This window comes from Lipophrys pholis (genome assembly GCF_963383615.2).
Source record: "Lipophrys pholis genome assembly, chromosome: 13".
Taxonomy (NCBI): domain Eukaryota; kingdom Metazoa; phylum Chordata; class Actinopteri; order Blenniiformes; family Blenniidae; genus Lipophrys; species Lipophrys pholis.
In genome coordinates, this window is record NC_137632.1 from 13,653,539 (window position 1) to 13,671,786 (window position 18,248).

Consider the following 18,248-nt stretch of genomic DNA (forward strand, 5'->3'; position numbering starts at 1 on the left):
CGGTTACGGAGCTGCTGAACAGCTTACCTGCTGCTTCTTTTAGCTCTGGCACGGGCGTAGTAGGCCTCGTAGGATTTGGGTTTCAGCTCCAGTGCTTTTGTTGCAAACTCCTCAGCCATCCCAAAATCCTACAACAGAAATCTAAAGTTAATTTACTGCTTTTTCAATATTTTGCTGTTGTTATTGCAGAAATCAGTAAAACTCTAAAGTTATTGTCTTATAACTATAGAAGCAAAGCAACTGTGCTGGTAAGAAAACAGTGAACTGCTGTGGGCAAAGTGAACAAAAACTGTGTTCGATCATATGACGAATTCTATATCAAAGAATGTTTTCACAGCATTACCTCGCCATCAGACTGAAAGACTGTCAAGTAGAGCTGGAGCAATTACATCGCTCTCTTTGGGTCACTGGACCCCACAGTAAAAACTCTAATTTGCCCCGTCAGAACCACGACACCACAGTTACAAAGTAACACGGGCAAAATGATCAACCGGAGCAGAAGGAGAGCAGCAACTCCGGTGTTCTGCCAGGTTAAATTACAGTTGTTGTGATCACAGTCTGGAAGCTTTGCAAAGAGTAATTTGACAAGGCAGCTTCTCTTTAGACTGATAACAAGGTGGAACCGTGAGCCATGTTGTTGCAGGCTGATGATTTTTTTTGTTTTATGGCAACCGGTTTTGATAATTACACTACGTTACAGATGTTCAAATGTGTGAAAACTGTTCTCATCCCATCTGAATCTCATCTTTGCAAAATCACTCCACCACTTTATACTCCCTGCATCAACCGATAAGATAGCTGGCACTCAACCCAGGTGCAGTTACCATAGAAACGCAGCCGCGGTCAGCCTTGTGCTGCCAGACATCTTTTGTTGGTTTGCAGCATGTAATCATTGATTCAGCAGCTTCACCCCTAACGGCTCAAACTTATGTAGACAAACTTATCGAGCAAATATCTAGAAATGAAAAAAAAAAAAAAAAACACTAACTACCAACCAAAAAGATTAGGAAATCTAAGAAATGATCGCCTTAAACATTTTATGAAACACGAGCCATCGGGAAGGCCAGTCCATGCAGGAAGGTTTACAAGGAGATTGAGCCCCCTGCCAGTCAGTCTCTGCACAGGCTGAGGAACACAGCAAAAGAAAGCAAATGGAACTTTTTGAGAGGCTTACATTGGTTTTCCTGCGACAGCGGGAGAGATTGAGGTACAGAGAGACCCTCAGGTCTTTGAAGGCTTTCAGGTCGTCACCAAAGCCTTCCCGGGGAAACTTCCTCAGGGCGTACTGGTACCTCTGGGCTGCCTCTTTCATCTTCCCTTTCTGGAGGACACGTGGAGGGCAAATCATGCGGTGAGGACAAGGGCAAGTGCAGAGGGACAGGCGGGAAATGTGGGGAACAGAAGCAGGGCATTCACCAGGTACTCCAACAATATCTGTGCTCTGGCTCAAGACCTCTTCTCATCAATCACAGGTGCGACACACGGCCAAGTTCAAAACACACACGCTCACACACTCGCACACAACCGTCACTCCTGACAGGTTTGTCCTTTCTGCTACAGAACTCGATCTGTTAAATGTCAGACATCCATCATAGCAGCTCCAGTAAGTGGTGTAGAACATGCACATCCATTCATTTTCTACATTTAACAAAGCTGAAAAAAAAAAAAAAAAAAAAAAAAGATGATTGTTATTTTAATGCCCTGAATCAAAATGATACCGTATGATTCCCTTTTCTGTTAAGAGTGACGACGTTCTGTCTTCTAAACAGGAAAGCAGCACAAGAATAGGAAGTGTTTCATTAGTACCAGAATCACATTACCTTGTAAAGTAGGTTTCCCTCCTCCATCAGCTTTTGAAGGAGAATGATGAGGATATCAGGCTTGGAAGTGGCCATGGCCCAGGCAGCGTTCCCTGTGGATACAGACAGTGTGTGACATGCTTGCTTTCTCGCATGGACAGATGGTCACCTTATTCTCTTTGAAATTGGTACAAGGTAAAGTTACCTAAAGATTGTACCTGATCGATCGTAAGGAGACGTTCGGTAGCCTTAGTTTATTGCGAGCAGTTAGGACAGAATTAGAAGGGAGAGAGAGTGAAAAGAAAAAGAGGTCATGCGCCTGCAAGAGTTTTCAATTGTAGGAAGCGCAAAGTGGACGTGCACGGTACATAATTCTATGTTGCTCAGCTTGAGACGCCGCTGTCGCTTCAGCGGTGAATGCATGCAGAGTGTGCTCAGAGAAAATGTTCAGGTTCAAACCATTATCCTTTTTTTCTTTTTTTCTTTTATCCTGAGATGGCAGAGTGTACTCAGATAGGCTGCAGACCCAGATTTCTTTATGAATGTCATTTAGGTGATAAGTCACATTCTTAAATTAGTCCAGCTGCACATGAGGGACTGACGTATCACTGAAAGTGAGGCAGCGTGTGCACGCACCCGCGCACCCACACCAAAGCAGGGATGAAAATAGTGTTTCCACTGCATTCCATGAAGTTTTCCCAGATTATTCTTAGTATCATGAGATATTGAGCAAGACAGAAACAATCTCAACAGAGACAAAGCAGGGCTTAGTGTTTCCTCAACGAGCAACTGACAGTTTCAAGAAGCCTCAACTACTTAGTGGCTTAGTTACTAGGTACTTGACACAAAACATGCCCCGTTTCGTTAAGCTTCAACACTCAGTTCTCGCTTCTTACCCAGCTTGGCTCCTTTCTTCAACAGTGTAACCACCACCGACGTGTTTTTACACCCTATGGCCCGGTCCAGAGGCCTCATCCCGCTGTGGTCCACGTGCTCTATCACTGCTCCTCTTTCCACCAAATACTGGACCTACAAACACACACACGAAAAGAGTCAAAACATTTAACTCAGAATCGTACTGAGATACTAAATAAAGGCTGGATTGTGGTTATTTGTCAGCAGGTATAGAAAGAATCGAAGTTTTTCAATAAATAAAACACGGATTTCACGTACAATCTCCGCGTCTCCATAGAAAGCAGCGAGGTCCAGCGGAGTTCTTCCGTTCTTGTCAGTGTGGTCGATGACCGCACCTTTCTCCACCAAAAACTGCACAACATTCTTATGTCCTTTCAAACATGCCCAGCTCAGTGGCATCAAGCCCTCCTTGTCCATCGACGTCAGTGAGGCCCCTTCGAAACAAAACACCAACAATGAGGCGTCTCATCATGACACAAACTAGTACTGTAGCAGAATCAGCTCTGTGAGTCCCACTAATTATACAATCCAGTTTCTAAACTCGGAAATCTTCCTTCAAAATAAAAACAAAAAACAAAGAAATTGGCGGAAACAATATGGCTGCCTTCAGCAGAACTGTTCCTTGAAAGTAAGTCACTAAATGCTGTGGCTTCGCTGTATCGATGAAACGGTCCAATCATCGTTGCACGAAGCTACATTAGAATACTGCTGATATTAACAGAACACATGTGCAGCCTGGAGTCCTACAAGCTGTAACTGGAGGTCTTCCTGATCCTGCTCACCTTTCGAAAGCAGAAACTCGACGGTGCTCAGGTGACCCTCGCACGCAGCCACCATGAGTAAGGTCCTGCCCTGCTTATCACTGATGTTTATATCGGCACCATGTTGCAACAGCAGCTCTGCGATCTACGAAACAGAAAGGAAACACACGGAATATTCAAATGAAATGAATCCACAGAGCTTCACTTTGTTTCCTCAGTAGGAGTTTTGACCCTCAGACCAGAAACAATGAAGTCATCAATCAGCAGCGTGACATACAGTGAACTGCAAAATAAAATACCACCAAATATGAAGGTGTAACATTGATGTGAAGCTGTATGAAGGCTGTAAAAAGGTGTGTGTGTCAGCCCTCACCTGCCAGTGTCCCTGCCTGACGGCACAGAACAGAGGAGACACCCCCCGTCGATTGACCTGCTGCACCACCGCCTGCTGCTCCAACAGGAAGCTGCAGACCTCCATCTTCCCCCGTCCAGCTGCAGCCGTCAAGGCTGCAAAGTGAGAGCAGAGGAGGACACACACACACACACACACACACACACACACACACACACACACACACACACACACTCTTATTATGACTGGTGCAGAGCTGACTTCTTCACTTAACAGAGGATAAGATAACAGTGGAATTTACACAACCCCACCTCATGATACTTCGCCAGAGAGGATACTGTGCTCTAAGAATTGAACACAACATTTACTAAACACTGTTTAATGAGTACCAATCCACAGATTTAGCAACACTGAGGAGACATCTCGATATAAATAGTTGGTCAAATGCCCAAATCTCTGGTATACTTGGCAAAGATGAGTACAAAGTATGTTTGGTGCTAATTGGGTTTAAAAACTGATAAGTGGGTTTGTGCTTAAAAAACTCATTAAATTCATTCCTTTAGTTACTGTGGCTTTGATGTAAAGTCATTTATTGCTTCAGTAAACACAAAGCAACAAATAATTATCTTTAACACGCTCGCTTATTTAGATATTGCATCTTTTTTCAAACCAAGATTAATTGGAATTATCTGTCTAATTGAGCTCACCAAACAAACGCCATTACTGTACTAACTGGTGCTTGTATTGAAAATAGAGATTTGTGAAATGTCGGGTGCTTACAGCAGATGGTTTGGTCTTAAATGTGTGCTGGTTATCCAAACAGAGAGAAATTCCCTGTAAGATTCAGAGCAGCTCCTCTCTCACTCTCACGTCCGTGATTTAAGGTGCTGCAGAGTCTTCATATATGACTGACATCATCCATCTGGATGAACAGTCATTAGAGCCAAAAACAACCCCACCCTCCATCTGCTCGAAATATGGATATCCTCACACAGCCTGCACAGAGCAGAACAATGACTCGGAGGAGCTAAACTTAGGCTCACTTTAAGCTCCGGGGAGCAACATTACCAATAAGGAGGTCTGGAGTTATCAAGAGAGATGAACAGCTGCACAGATGTTTGAGTCATGCCTCTCACAAGTCATTTCATTTTTCTGTTGTTTGAGCAATTCCCATATACCCATGCCGTGTCATGTTAACAGGAATTTCTTTGAATCTTTAGCCTGGTCGCACCCTACATATTCTTTATTCTTCAGATTTCTCCCCTCCAGAGCAGGAGCTCCTCCTTCTGCCTCAGCTTCTTGTTGTTTTTGTGTGGCCTGTTCTCTTATCTTGTTTTGAACGCTATTCATCAGCCTCATCTCAGCTCTCCTCTGCAGCTCTCACAGCCCACCTACAAGATACTCTGACAACGTCTTAAGGACGACGTGCTGAATCACTGTCGTGAATGGATAAAGAAGGTAAACACATGATAATGCACAGATCCACTGCTACTTCCCTCCACACTTGACAACAAACACAAACAATAATAGAAAGGTTCTGACTGAACCCCCCCCCCCCCCCCCCCCCTCCCCAAGACTTATCGGTTAAAAAAAGAAAACAATAATTTTGGCACAAGTGAATATTAAAAGAGGTATTCAACAATTAGAAACTTCAGACATTTCATTCTCACTGAGCTTTTGTTCCAGCCATCATCGCAGAGTGCTCAGAAATCCATGAAAACTAAAAATATTTAACAAAATGTAATGGCCGTAGGATTGTAAAAGAGTTGCACAACACATATTATTTCAATAATAACAGGTTGCTTTGACTGGGATGACAGTAGATACAAACTACATTGTAAAAAAAACACAAAACAAAACAAGGAAAAACACATTTCTACTGAACACAGAGACAAACGTATTTGGACAGAATGAAAGTTTCAACCATTTATTTTACATAATTCTTAAAATAACAAAGATCAGGGTTATTTCTTTGCTTTCATTAAATGAAAGTTTTAATTTAAAAAAAAGTATTCATAGATTTGAGTAAACTATGTTTGTGGTGCAGGACACATAAATAAATACATGATTGAAGTGCATCTTTCCATCTCTGATATATCTGAGAATATCCCTGTTTGTGGATGAAACAACAGATGAAAACATGCACTTCAATCAGCTGAATGTGTTGTCATCATGCAATGTGAAACACTTTCATTTAATACTGAGCATATTGAGAAGGTGCCTGAGAGTCTGCATCGAACTCTTAAGTTTAAGAAGAGAGGGGATTTATTCTCACTTTAAAACGACATTTAATAAAAGTGCAATGATCACCAAGCAAACAACAAGAGAAGATTCCAAGATGTGTCGACGCCATCAAATTCCGAATGAGCTCATATTTTTCATGATTTTGTGAATTATTGCTTTCGATGTCTGATATGCTGTCTGGGTTGTAAATAAAATATGAGGTTATGACAACTGCAAATCATCTCATCCTGTTTTAATTCCTGTAATCAGAGTTGTAATAGAAATACTCAACGTTGCAAGTGAACAGATGATTGCTATGGCAACAAGTGTGAATGTGAAGTCTTAAAACATTTGCCATGTGAAGTAAAAACTGCTTTAAAACGTCTTTCTAACATTACAAAGGACTGGACTTTACCAACTGAAGTCTCAGTTTGTCTTTGCCTTGAGCCTGTCCTGCTGCCGTCTGTTTACCACAGCGAGAATGAGTCCGTGCAGTTAAGTGGAATTTCGTTTGCATAACAGTGCATCATTTTGCATTCTAAGAAGGGATTTTATAGGACGGTGCTTGCACAGATGTACAATCTGATTTGCCTCTGTGTAAACACAGGAGACAGCGCAGGTTGTTTCAGAGACAACAAAGAAAGGCAATAATATTTCAGATATGCTGCCAGTTTTGAGATTCAGTGCCTCGGAGCACAACGATTGGATTATTAAACCAGCAATTGAAAAGCGGAATGAAAATTTGAGGTAAAACTGGTATTTTACATCACTGATCATTTTTTACTACTTGTATTGAGATAATACGAGTGGAGTCTTGTAATGACACATCGGCACATGAGATGCACCAAAAAGATTATTTCAAGTCGGCAAGAAATCCTGTGATGTAGTGGTTACTACTCTCACGTCACAGGGAAAACACACACAGTTTGAATAGGTGGGTGGAAGAGGGGGGGTCTAAACATGGCGATGGCCATGTGACTGATAACATGTCCAGAGTGTATCCTGCCTTTACCCACATCCAGCTGGGGTCAGCTCTGGAATAAGCTGTATAGGAGATGGGTGGAGTTTTTTATTTTTTATTTTTGTTTCACAAACTTTCTGTCTCCTGAATGAGGATGAGCCTTGATTTTACTTTGAATGATCACATTTGGTTGCTTGGTTTCAGGTCTGAGCTTGTTGTCATCCTGTTGCTCCCTGTGACCTGCCGCTCCACGGCTTTAGAAGGAATGCCGGGAGGTGGAGGCTTTGATTCGACATCAGATGTGTAAATCGAGGTGAGAGATCAACGCTGGAAGACTGCGGCTGCCTCTGATGTCTGTAAGCATGTCATGACTCTTCAGACTCCGGAGCGCAGCTCATTGATATTTTGTGAGACCGTTTCAAAGTATTCAAAGTAAAGTGTGGTCTGAGGTCACTTTAGTAATGAAACAGACGCAAAACCTCGGGCAGACAGGAAGCTACTGACAAGCAATCCGCCATGTTGCCACAGCGGCACCATCAGCAGCAGCAGCTGGTCGCGAAACTGTCCGATAATATAGCTCACTTTGCACCAAAAGCATCTAATGTACACTCATTATACAGTATTTATGAAGAGCTGCTTTCTGACACAGGACTGTAAAAAGGTCTGAAGTCATTCAGCAGGACACAAGCGCCCACTAACCACACGGTGAAAAAAAACCTCTCCACTAATAAGCTGACCTACATTCTTGAGGCACCAAACTCTCACTTGTAATGGCTTCTCAGTGAGATAGACACAAAGAAACTATTATTAACCCCCCCCCCCCCCCCCCTTTTTTTTTATCTACTCTTGTGTGATTATACAAGAACAAACATCAAACTCTGTTGTCAAACAAGAAGGGGATGTTTTTGAACATTTATGGCTCCGGATCATCTCTCTCTGTGCAAGAATTTCAAAAGATGTGAGGATGAAAAGAAAGTTTTCAAATGTGTCCAATATTTTCACACAAGCTGCCTGAACAGAAAATGAAAGATACTTTATGTATCACCAGTATTTTTAGGACTTAGGCAGGTAAAAAAGAAAGAAAAGAAAAGTCCAGGTTGGTTGCTGTTAAATGAACAGTTAAAAAGTCCTGGATTTAAGAAACACTGATATGATCATTCTGTGCATTGATATTACATATAAGGCTCAGTTATACATCTCATCTTTGATGTGCTGCGTTGGGCTGCAGGTATCATGTGAATGAGAACTTCCATGAAACACTCCCAACATCACTTTTTAACCGATTCTGACAACTGGCCCATTTCACAAACATGGGGTCTATTTTTTTTCTTCTAATTCTAACCTTGTTTTATGTATATTTTACCAGCTGCTATAACTTTTTGTTATTCCCCACAGGTATTCAAGCAACTAAAATCCCTTCTGCGATGATAAAAGAAACAATATGCTCAGTCGATACGGCCTTATAGTCTGTCTGCTGTGTTAAGCTACACTGATCAGGTTTTATGTCTCACACCTGACAGCCCCCGTCTGCTTCATCATGTTATTCATGATGTGCCACATTTTGCAACATTTCTTCAATCTGTTGTCGTGATTTGAGAAAAAATAAATAAATCACTTTCAGAGAATCCTCTCAGAAAAAGACACTAACCTAACATTACTGAACCTCCAGCAAACATTGGATTCAAAGCCAAAATGTTTGGTTAAAAGATTAGAAATGAAGACATCTTGTATAACCCTAAAAGAGATTCACAATGTATATAACAGGCTGCTGTTGGCAGGAATTTAACTGAGAGTATTGGAGGAAATACTGCTCTGCAAACCCAGTGGCATGTCTGAAAATGAGTTTTCAAAGGAAAGTCTCTGCTGACTGAGCTCTGAGTACAAACCCACATGTGACAATAACAAGTAATGCTTTTACCAGAAAGTACAGCCCAGGAATACTTATAACAGCAACATAAAAAAAAAAAAAAAAGGTGCACACATTTGGGTCGAGCGACCTCTGCATTAAACAAAGAGCAGTGCTGTGCAGAGCTGAGATAAAGGAACTTCCACTGCAGCATTCAATTACTGCAGTGTGGTCCGGAATGCTAAAACAGCAGGTGATAATACAAAAGAGCGATGTAATGCAAAAAGATGGATGAGAACATACCTGTCTCTCCCCACAGAGTGTCATGACTATCAATTTGCACAGCATGGTCATTATTCAACGCCAGCAAGCCCCTCACAACCTGCCAGGAAAAGAAATTTAGATTAATGACGCACTGTTTCAGCTTAAGATATCAAATGCACCTCCCAGAGGTTACAGTATACTAAAGACCAATTCTGATCCAAAACAACACAGAGTATATAGAAATGAACATCAAGAGAAGAGAGACTTTTGGGTCGCAGTACCACAATAAGAGTTTTAGTTTAATCACATTAAAAGCTGCACTTTAACAGGGTCTCATTTTACATGCAGGTTGATCGCTCGGCTTGGCCCACTTCTGATACTCTAAGCTGATCTTAAGATCTCCGTCAAGTTAATGAGGAAGCCAAAATAAACCCGGAATCCACATTACACCTGGGCAGCTGAAGGCAGTGCACAGTGATCCATCGCAAATCCTTCTATCACACATTCAAGGCTGAATACCTATTCAGACTTTTAAGTTATCATCACTGGGAACATGATGTGCTCTGACTCCATCTAAAGTTTCTTCATGGAAAAAAATTAAATAAATCACATATGCTTTGTGGAAGGTGATTGCATAAAAAGGCGGTGTAGAGCGCTGTAGGGTGCACAAATGTGTGCGCGAGGCGTGGATCAATAGCAATGAATTGTTCCCTACACATTTCTTTTGTCATGAGCAATCAAAAAAAGAAGTCTTACTTTTGTCGTATTCGGTTTGTCTTTATGCGTGGAATGATGAGACTGTGCGTCACATAAACCCTGTGCATGAGTCTGGGTCCTACCTGTGTGTGTCCCATGCTGGAGGAGGCAATGAAAGCCTGCTGCAGAGCTTTGTTCTTCAGAGAGCAGTCCTGCTGCGGCCCCTCAGCACTCCACTCAAGCTCCAGCAGGTACTGGATGATCTCAGGGTGTCCTCGTAGTGCGGCATGGACCAGAGCACACTGGCCACTCTTATCTACGTGATCGAGCTGGCAGACATTCAGGAGTTCGTGTTTCAATGCACAGAGAAAACCAGAATATTCTAGACCATTGAGATTATAGTAGCACACAGCAGAATTATCTGGAGCCATAACATGATGTCCAAAGTCAACATTTACATATGTATGACCAAATCCCAGGCCCTTTAGATCACAGTAAAGTTCTCCTCACCATGGCTCCCCTCTTGCAAAGCAGCATGACGATTCCCGAGTGTCCTGCGGCGGCTGAGTAGCAGAGAGGGCTCATGCCATTTTCCGACACAACGTCGACGCTGGCGCCGAACTCCAGCAGCAGCGCCACGATTTCCTGGTGGCCCAGGTGACACTGGACGCAGAGAATCGGCGCGTTGTTCAGGACTTCTGTGCGGTAATTCACATTGGCTCCTCCCAGCATCAGCAGACGGCTCACCTGATTATCCAAATGTAAAATACAAACACAAGGATTAAAAGTGATTGTTGTACTGAATGGCCATGTACATGTACCATGTACCATTTACAGATAGTACAAGCTCCCGTATTATCTGTCAACATTCATGTTTCTTTTTCCATTAAAACATGAAAACTTTCTTATGTGAAAGCCACTTTAATGCCTCTTTATTGTTGACAAGAGAATCCATATAAGCACAACAGTCTTCTTTCCATCGCTTGCCTGATCAATAGAGCAGAAGACTTGCGCCTTATTTCTGAGTGCACACTGAAGGCTTCTACCTTTCCTCCAAGCAAAGGTCATACACAATTTAGTGAATGTAATTAAATAAGTAATAAATGCTTAGTCAATTACAGCCAAATGAATTGTAGGCCACAGGAGATGAAATGATGGTTATTTGTTGGATCCTGTGCAGAATAAATTAACAGTGATTCTCTTCTTTTTCTTAGAGAACGGCACAAGGTTATTCTGCACATGTCTCTTTGAGTGATTGTCGATGTGTGCTCAGTAACACACAATAGACAAGTGATGAAACCGCTCTGAAACAGCAATGCTAATGGCAAAGAAAAATAAAAGATGCTTCGAGCCAGAATACATCATCTGGACAGAATGGCCTTTCTAGCAAAGGCCAATCATTAACTTGCCTCAAAACACAGCCTGAAAAAAGGCAAACAGGTGGCTGACTTATGTAAGCAGTTTAATAAGCTCCGCTGCGATCATTAACATTGGTTAAATTAGTGGATGTAAATGGAAAGTCATTGCAAAGCCTTCCCAGCGAGGAGCAGAAGAAAACATACATTATATGCAGTCCCACAAAAAAACCCATAAAAGGTTACAAACATATAAAAACATATATAAACAATATTGTAAAATAAAGACCATATGTCTGTCTCGTTTATTTTCTTTTTCAGTATTGTTAATAAATAAATTAGCTTAACATTGGTTATAAAACTGGCAGATCAATGTGTTTAACAAACATCTAATTATATCAGCTGTAAAGAACAAATATTGTAATAATACCTAACTAAACACTGAAGAATGGGTGCAAAATAACTGCCAAGATTAAACAATGTGAGCTTATTGTAGCATTGGAAATGACTTGTTCCATCCATTTTCTCCACTGCCTTAATAAAATTCTTGATCTCAGCTGATTATGGACAAAGGTGGTGTCCATCCTGGACTGGTTGCCACTTTCACAAGGCCAAAACACAGAGACAGACACGTTCACATTCACTCTTACAAGCAATATAGAATCAGGAATGCAGAAATATTTTAACATTCATCTGGTATATTTGAGCTGCATAAAACATGAAAAGCACCTTTACCTTGACGTTTGGTGTGTAGAGGTTCCTCAGTGAGGCCAAGGCTGCAGAGAGACCATCTGCACTGCAGCTGATCCACAGAGCCTGAAGTACACTGGATGACACACCTGTTTTCTTACTCAGACCCTGCGCACAAAAACACACACAAGCACACACACCAATGCATAAATGAATGCACTAAGCCGCAGATGCACATACGGAACATCAGTGACCCTGAGGTGAACAAGCTGTTCTTGTTTCCCTGTACATCTCAAGGCTTATCCACAGCTGGACCACAACAGTCACAACACATAAATAGAGAGCGTGAACGCCGACACGCTGCTGAACGAGATGAATTTCAAATGCAGCAGCAGGTGGAATGTCGGCTCTATCGTATATGTACCTTGAAGATGTGCGCTTTGAGGATGTGGTGGCCCAGCTCCATTGTCTGCTGACGGTTCAGTTTCCCCTCTTGGCGAGACAACATGAAAGCCATGAGAGCATGGCCAGTTCTGCGGTGGAAAAACAACAGAATACTTTGCTGTCAAGGCCAGGCTATCCATCTGTCTCATAGAATATGTGAGTACTTATTTATTCCAGTGATGAAAAGCCCTTTGGCGGTGTCATTGAGAACTGTTTTATTTAGTGCTGGTCTGACCAAGGTAAAATTGCTGAGCAGTGAAGAGGATGGAAAGGACCCATGGGTCCTCCTCGCCATCTTCACTCAGGCTCCCCGTCACTAATTAATGCAGAACTTCATTAAAAGTACATGCATGATTGCAGATCACTTTGATCTGGTTAAGATTCTCTCTTTTACTTTGTGCCCAAGCATAAACAGACAGCCAGTGCAGCAGGCTTTTGTCTGCATGTGCATCTCCTGTGCCAGACTTCGAGCCTTTGTTTTTTTTGTTTTTTTAATGATGGACTTGGAAGGCAGTGAATGACCAGAATATGAAGCTCGGCTCTGATTCATGTAAAGAGATCACTGTGTGAGGAAAGGAGTGCAGCTGGGAGGAAGACGGCAAGTCAAAGTGACATCATCCAACTTATCAAAGAGTAAATGACTGAATTCTCTAATACAATGCCGCCTCCAGAATTATAATTAGGTAGCACTGCTTAAGGAAATTGTCTCGCAGGGCAATAAAAGCTTGGCGGGAATTCATCATGACTGGAATACATTAAAGGATACCACTCAAGGAATGTTCATATGATAGAGAACAAACGTGGGCAACGAGCAGCCTTCCTTATGTTTTGCAGCACATATTTTGCAGAAAAAAAACTGTAACATGGGAATCTGTAGGCAAAAAAGTTGAAGCGGCACAATCCATCCGCCCTTCTTCTATCATGAGATACACTAATTAAGTTGGGAAGTTGGAGCACGAAGCAGAATCAGGCACCATGAGGCCAAACCACTACATCAGTTTAACAAGATCACATTAAATCATGGAAGTCAGTTAATTAGTTGGAAAATTAACAAATTCATCTCATTCATCATGTTTTAAATGTTATTAATGAAAATTACAAATACTTGTTACTTACCACATGTATTTCTTTGGTTTTGAAGTATTTTTTTTATTTGCAGAAGAAATATATTTGTCAACCATGTTCATTTCATCTGTGGATTTCTTTTGAACTTTTTAATTAAAAACAATTTTTGTTGAATTATTACTTGTTTTTTTTGGAAAGGCACAAATCAAAAAATGCATCTGAAATCTGTGTGCACTTATCATTTGCAACAGAGATCGGAGCCCACAGCCCACTGTGTCCCTGTAAACTATATCTTGCCGGTAACAAAGAAACAGTTGTAAAACATGAATTTGCTTTGTAAATTGCAGGTTGTTGTGGTTAGAATAAATACCTGGAAAATCTCAAACTCGATATTCCTCTCTGACTCATAAATGAGTCACGCTGCATTTATTGATTAGAACTACTTGTCCTTTTCTACACAATCCTTGAAGTCAGTTTACTTTGCATGCAAAACAGCAACTTGAACACTTAATTCAAAACCCCACTGAGCTGCAAAATCCTCATGCACAAAAAATAATAATAATTGTCTATGATTGTGCTCCACTCTTGTCTGAAGTTTTAATAGAAAAGCTGAAGTTGCAGCAGTGCTCGGCAATTGAAACTTTGAAACTAAGAACGCCTGATAAAAAGCAAACTACTACTTAACTGATGTTTCTTTGACTTTTCTTTGAGTTATTTCTGAGATTTTTACTCCATTGGTGATTGTTTATGATGTAGTTGTGATGCATCTAAAAACATGTATTTTCGGATACACCACTGACTTGTGAGGCCGATAACAGACAGCTGCATTGCTGAACGAAAGCTGCCGAGTTAATGAATTTGCTTACAAAGCGCCTGACTGACCTGGGGTCACCGAGGAAATCCGTACTCTCTCCATCAGCTCTCCACACTAACCACTCCCGGAAGGAGGGGTGGCAAAACATGCGCGTCTTGTCCCGCCGCTTGATCAGAAAGCATGAGAGCAGCTCCATGCGTTGTTGGAAGTCTTCCCATTGCAGCTCTCCTTGGACGAAGCCGGCGTTGATGGCCTGAAACAGCTGCTCGTCGGTCAAGGGGTGCAGTGAGGCGAGCGCCACGTTCAGAATGGGCAGTGAGCGCTCAAAGGCCGAGTTGGTCATGAATTTCATGTTGCACTGCAGTTGGTACAGCTCGGCCAGCGAAACGGGCACAACTTTGTAGCTCGCACTTTTGATGACGAGGTGGCCCCTCTCAAACAGGTCCAGGGTGAGCTTGAGATACAGGTAGGAGCCCTGGCTGCGGGAGATCAGGTGGCTACTGAGTTTGCCCACGGTGAGTGGATCAGCCTTGCCATTCAAGCTGATATTGTTCATGATGTCCTTGCTGCCATTGATTCGGTACTGGATATATGCATTGAGGTCATTGCTTATCTCTTTGTTGTCATTGAAGTCGTCCAGAGAGATCTTGGAGAAGGGCAGAAGGCTGGTGATCTCCTGAGGGAAGCAAGGTAAACACAACCAGTGATAAATCTCTCTGGAAAGTGGAGGCAACATGCACCAATAAAATGTATAAACCCAAATAATTTGCTATTTTCTGCTTGGGTTCTGCAGTCCAAATTGTATTACTTATTTCTAAATCAGATAAATAATGGGGGAAAAACAGTCTTCACCTCCTGAGCTGCTATTTAAAAGATTGTGCTTGGTTTGTTATCAAAGGGATTTCTTTGAGCAGCAGGGAAGCAAACATGCTGAGCTATCAGGCCACAGCAGACACTTGTTACTGTTAGAAATGGGGCTATGAGGAAAACTGAACCGGGAAGGAGAGTATTAAGAGGCAGGAGATGGATGGGAAGGTGGCTGGCAGGCAGGCAGAGGTCTGCCCGAGAGCTCACGTTTCAATCTATGTCCTGGGGGGTGAGCAAATCAATGCACCTTAATCCTCCAATCCTCCACCTGTCTGAGGCCAGAGAAACATCGCCTCGCTGAGATAACACTTCACTCTTTTTCATCATGACAACTTACAGCAAACACACATGCACACCAACAAAAATGTTCACACGTGCACAAACTCAATGAAATGCGCCGATCACAGTCCATAGGACGAGAGAAGTGTGAGCAACACCTCACAGATTTGTCACGCGTTAGTCCAGCAAACAGCAGAACCCTTCGTCCAAGGTGAGATCATATCTATCTGATGGAAGATCAGAACAATACCAGAACGCTTTCATTTCAATTTGGTGCACAGCTCTGGTTCCCTGGTGTCACATGTGAAATGCTTTAATGATTTTTTTTTTTTTTTTTAAGTGTTAAACTGCCACCAGCAATGTTAAAATGGATGACCATTCTCTATCTTTTTTTTTTTTTTTTTTACATGCACTTCAGGCAATGAGACAGCGCCGCTTTTTAATTTGGGATCGCACACCGAGATCAAAATCTGTAAAACTGTATAAGAGACCTAATAGCAAATCGGACTGAAGAAACACTTGGTCGAAATTCTGATTTCTCACTAAACAAATCAAACACGCAAAACAGAGAGATGAGCACATAAAGTTATAATGTCAAAGATTTAGTATCAATAAATTCAAGCTGAGCTGCAGCTCATTCCAGTTAAAGTTTAAGTTAAACATAGAACTGGAAACCAAACCTTCGTAGTTCAGAGTTTGTGCCAGGAAATGTCTCAAGTCTCCTTTAACTCGGGAGGCATTTGAAACGTTGAATATCTCAGATGCATAGGTGGCAAGGCTTCACATATACTACCCGCTTCATGTAGCTTATACTGCTGGCTACAACACTTGTCTGTAGTAATAAATTGAATGACATGGTTGTAGACCACATACAATGGTGTAATAGAAAAAGACAGCGCTTATTTGTTGTCATGGATAAAGAGTTGATGGCTGACAACACTTTTACAGAAAAGTTATTAAAAACTGCATTCACTGCAGTCAACATGACACCTGTAAAACCCTTCCACCTCATAAACATATCCTGATGGATTACCAGGAGTGCATTAGAGCTATATTCACTATGAATAATATATAGATTTACCACACCGAGGGAAACTTGCCATGAATTCTGAATGCCGACAAAAACAAATCGGTTGAATTCGTTTTACAGAGCAGTGCGTACGGACAGCAGCCGAGGCTTCTGCCGGAGAATTAACGACACGATTTCTGTCATTCGACTGCCACTTTATTATCCCGGGCTTAGCGCTTCATCCCAGCCAAGAAAATCAGTTGTCGTGTGGCTCATCAGGCTTGTCAGAACCTCGGCTGCTGCCAGTGTGAGTTTACCATCGAGCCTGAGCGTCTCCGTAACCAGTTAAACCTCGTGTCACGGAGCTGGTCGACTCAAAGTGATTGACTGCTCTTTCCTGTCATGTACTTTAGATTAATCGGTTACTGTTTTTTTTTTATGTTCCAGCATACAGTATAACCGACTTGTTGAGAGCGTAAAGCCGTGACCATTAACAGTCCAGGTAAACCTTTCACACTTGTTCAAATCTGCAGGCTCCGATTACAGCGAGTGTATGAAGACGTGCCGGCGTTGATGTTTGAGTCGCGTCTTTTCAGAAAAGGGCATTTCTTCTCAACTCAGCAAGATCTGCATAATGTTCATTTTCTTTCCTCACCAGCAAGTTGACTCGGACTGTGACCACCAGTTTAAGCCAGGAGGGGAACTTGGCAATGATTTTAGTGATGAAGGAAGCAACGGTGTCTCCGTAGTCAGGCTTATGAAACTCTGCTTCGTTTAGTCCGTCTATCAATATTATGTGGTCGTCCTCAGGAATTCTCCTCTCTGCAAAGACACACACACACACACACACACACACACACACACACACACACACACACACACACACACACACACACACACACACACACACACACACACACACACACACACACACACACACACACACACACACACACACACACACACACAAGCCAACATTAGTAGGACGGCGTGGAACGAGGTGCCACCCCTAACAGTACCAGCTCTACTAAAATACCCTGTGGTAAGTGTGCATAGAGGAACTATATTTCGGCCGGTAAATAAACCTGGCTCTCTTAAGGGTGTACTAGGAGTGAGTCATAGGCCTTTTGCTTTGATTCATCAGGTCCGGAGCCACTGCTCCTTGTCAGTCCCCACTGAAATGTCAAGTTAACATTTGCTCAACTGGTTATGCTCCTCTGGAATGAAATGACAGAATAATACAAATTATGCTGGGTTATGGCATCTTTAAAAGCATTTCAGCCCTTTGTGCGTGTGTTGTTCTTCTCCAAGTACTCTGGTACTCTCACATAGCCCAAAGTGAATTCTTTCCTGTGGGTAAAGATTTTATTGTCGGTAACCATTTTCATAGTGACCCGGTGACTTGCTAATATTTACTCAACTTAGTGGGTGCAGGGGATAGTGTAAATGTACTTTATGTGATCAGTAGCAGTGTGAAAAGTCAACCCGGTAAATGGTGACCCAGCGGTATAGAGTTGTCAAAGCATTCTCGTGATATATATGCAACACTGTCAATAGAGAATTCAGCTAAATAAGTGCTTAACTGGCAATACAAGGGAGCTCCTGCTCCTCCATGAGGAGGAGGAGATTTGTCGTTAAGTCATGGGGACTGTGATGTCATCCTGTTTAGCTCACTGCACTCTGTTCCTTCAGTGAACCCATCCATGTATCCACCTCTCCTTAGCAGGTGGGGAAAATGTAAGAAGAGAACGCTACATAGAGGAATGCTAATGGTAAATTAACCTCTATTATATTTTACAACCTTAGGGTTTATTGCGTCGCTTTAAGCTGTCAGTTACATTCACCTATTTACACACTGACAGATGCCACAGTGTATAGCACTAATAGCACACTTTGGCACACGAGCAA

At 42.2% G+C, this 18,248-nt stretch overlaps 1 protein-coding gene across 2 annotated transcripts in view; it reads right to left on the bottom strand.

Moving 5' to 3' along the window:
* tanc1b (tetratricopeptide repeat, ankyrin repeat and coiled-coil containing 1b) overlaps window positions 1-18,248 on the bottom strand; it is a 96,385-nt gene that overhangs the window by 2,745 nt on the left and 75,392 nt on the right. Inside the window, exons 12-26 of one of the 2 annotated variants that reach the window (XM_080478318.1) lie at window positions 16,996-17,162; window positions 14,254-14,861; window positions 12,287-12,395; window positions 11,908-12,030; window positions 10,328-10,564; window positions 9,961-10,146; window positions 9,161-9,239; window positions 3,849-3,982; window positions 3,497-3,620; window positions 2,973-3,148; window positions 2,696-2,828; window positions 2,018-2,047; window positions 1,821-1,912; window positions 1,175-1,321; window positions 28-128 (exon numbers count right to left, since the gene is read on the bottom strand). In XM_080478318.1, coding sequence (XP_080334444.1) covers window positions 28-128; window positions 1,175-1,321; window positions 1,821-1,912; window positions 2,018-2,047; window positions 2,696-2,828; window positions 2,973-3,148; window positions 3,497-3,620; window positions 3,849-3,982; window positions 9,161-9,239; window positions 9,961-10,146; window positions 10,328-10,564; window positions 11,908-12,030; window positions 12,287-12,395; window positions 14,254-14,861; window positions 16,996-17,162 — 2,446 coding nt within the window. The remainder of the gene's footprint in view (window positions 1-27; window positions 129-1,174; window positions 1,322-1,820; window positions 1,913-2,017; window positions 2,048-2,695; window positions 2,829-2,972; window positions 3,149-3,496; window positions 3,621-3,848; window positions 3,983-9,160; window positions 9,240-9,960; window positions 10,147-10,327; window positions 10,565-11,907; window positions 12,031-12,286; window positions 12,396-14,253; window positions 14,862-16,995; window positions 17,163-18,248) is intronic. The other variant, XM_080478319.1, reaches the window with a different exon arrangement.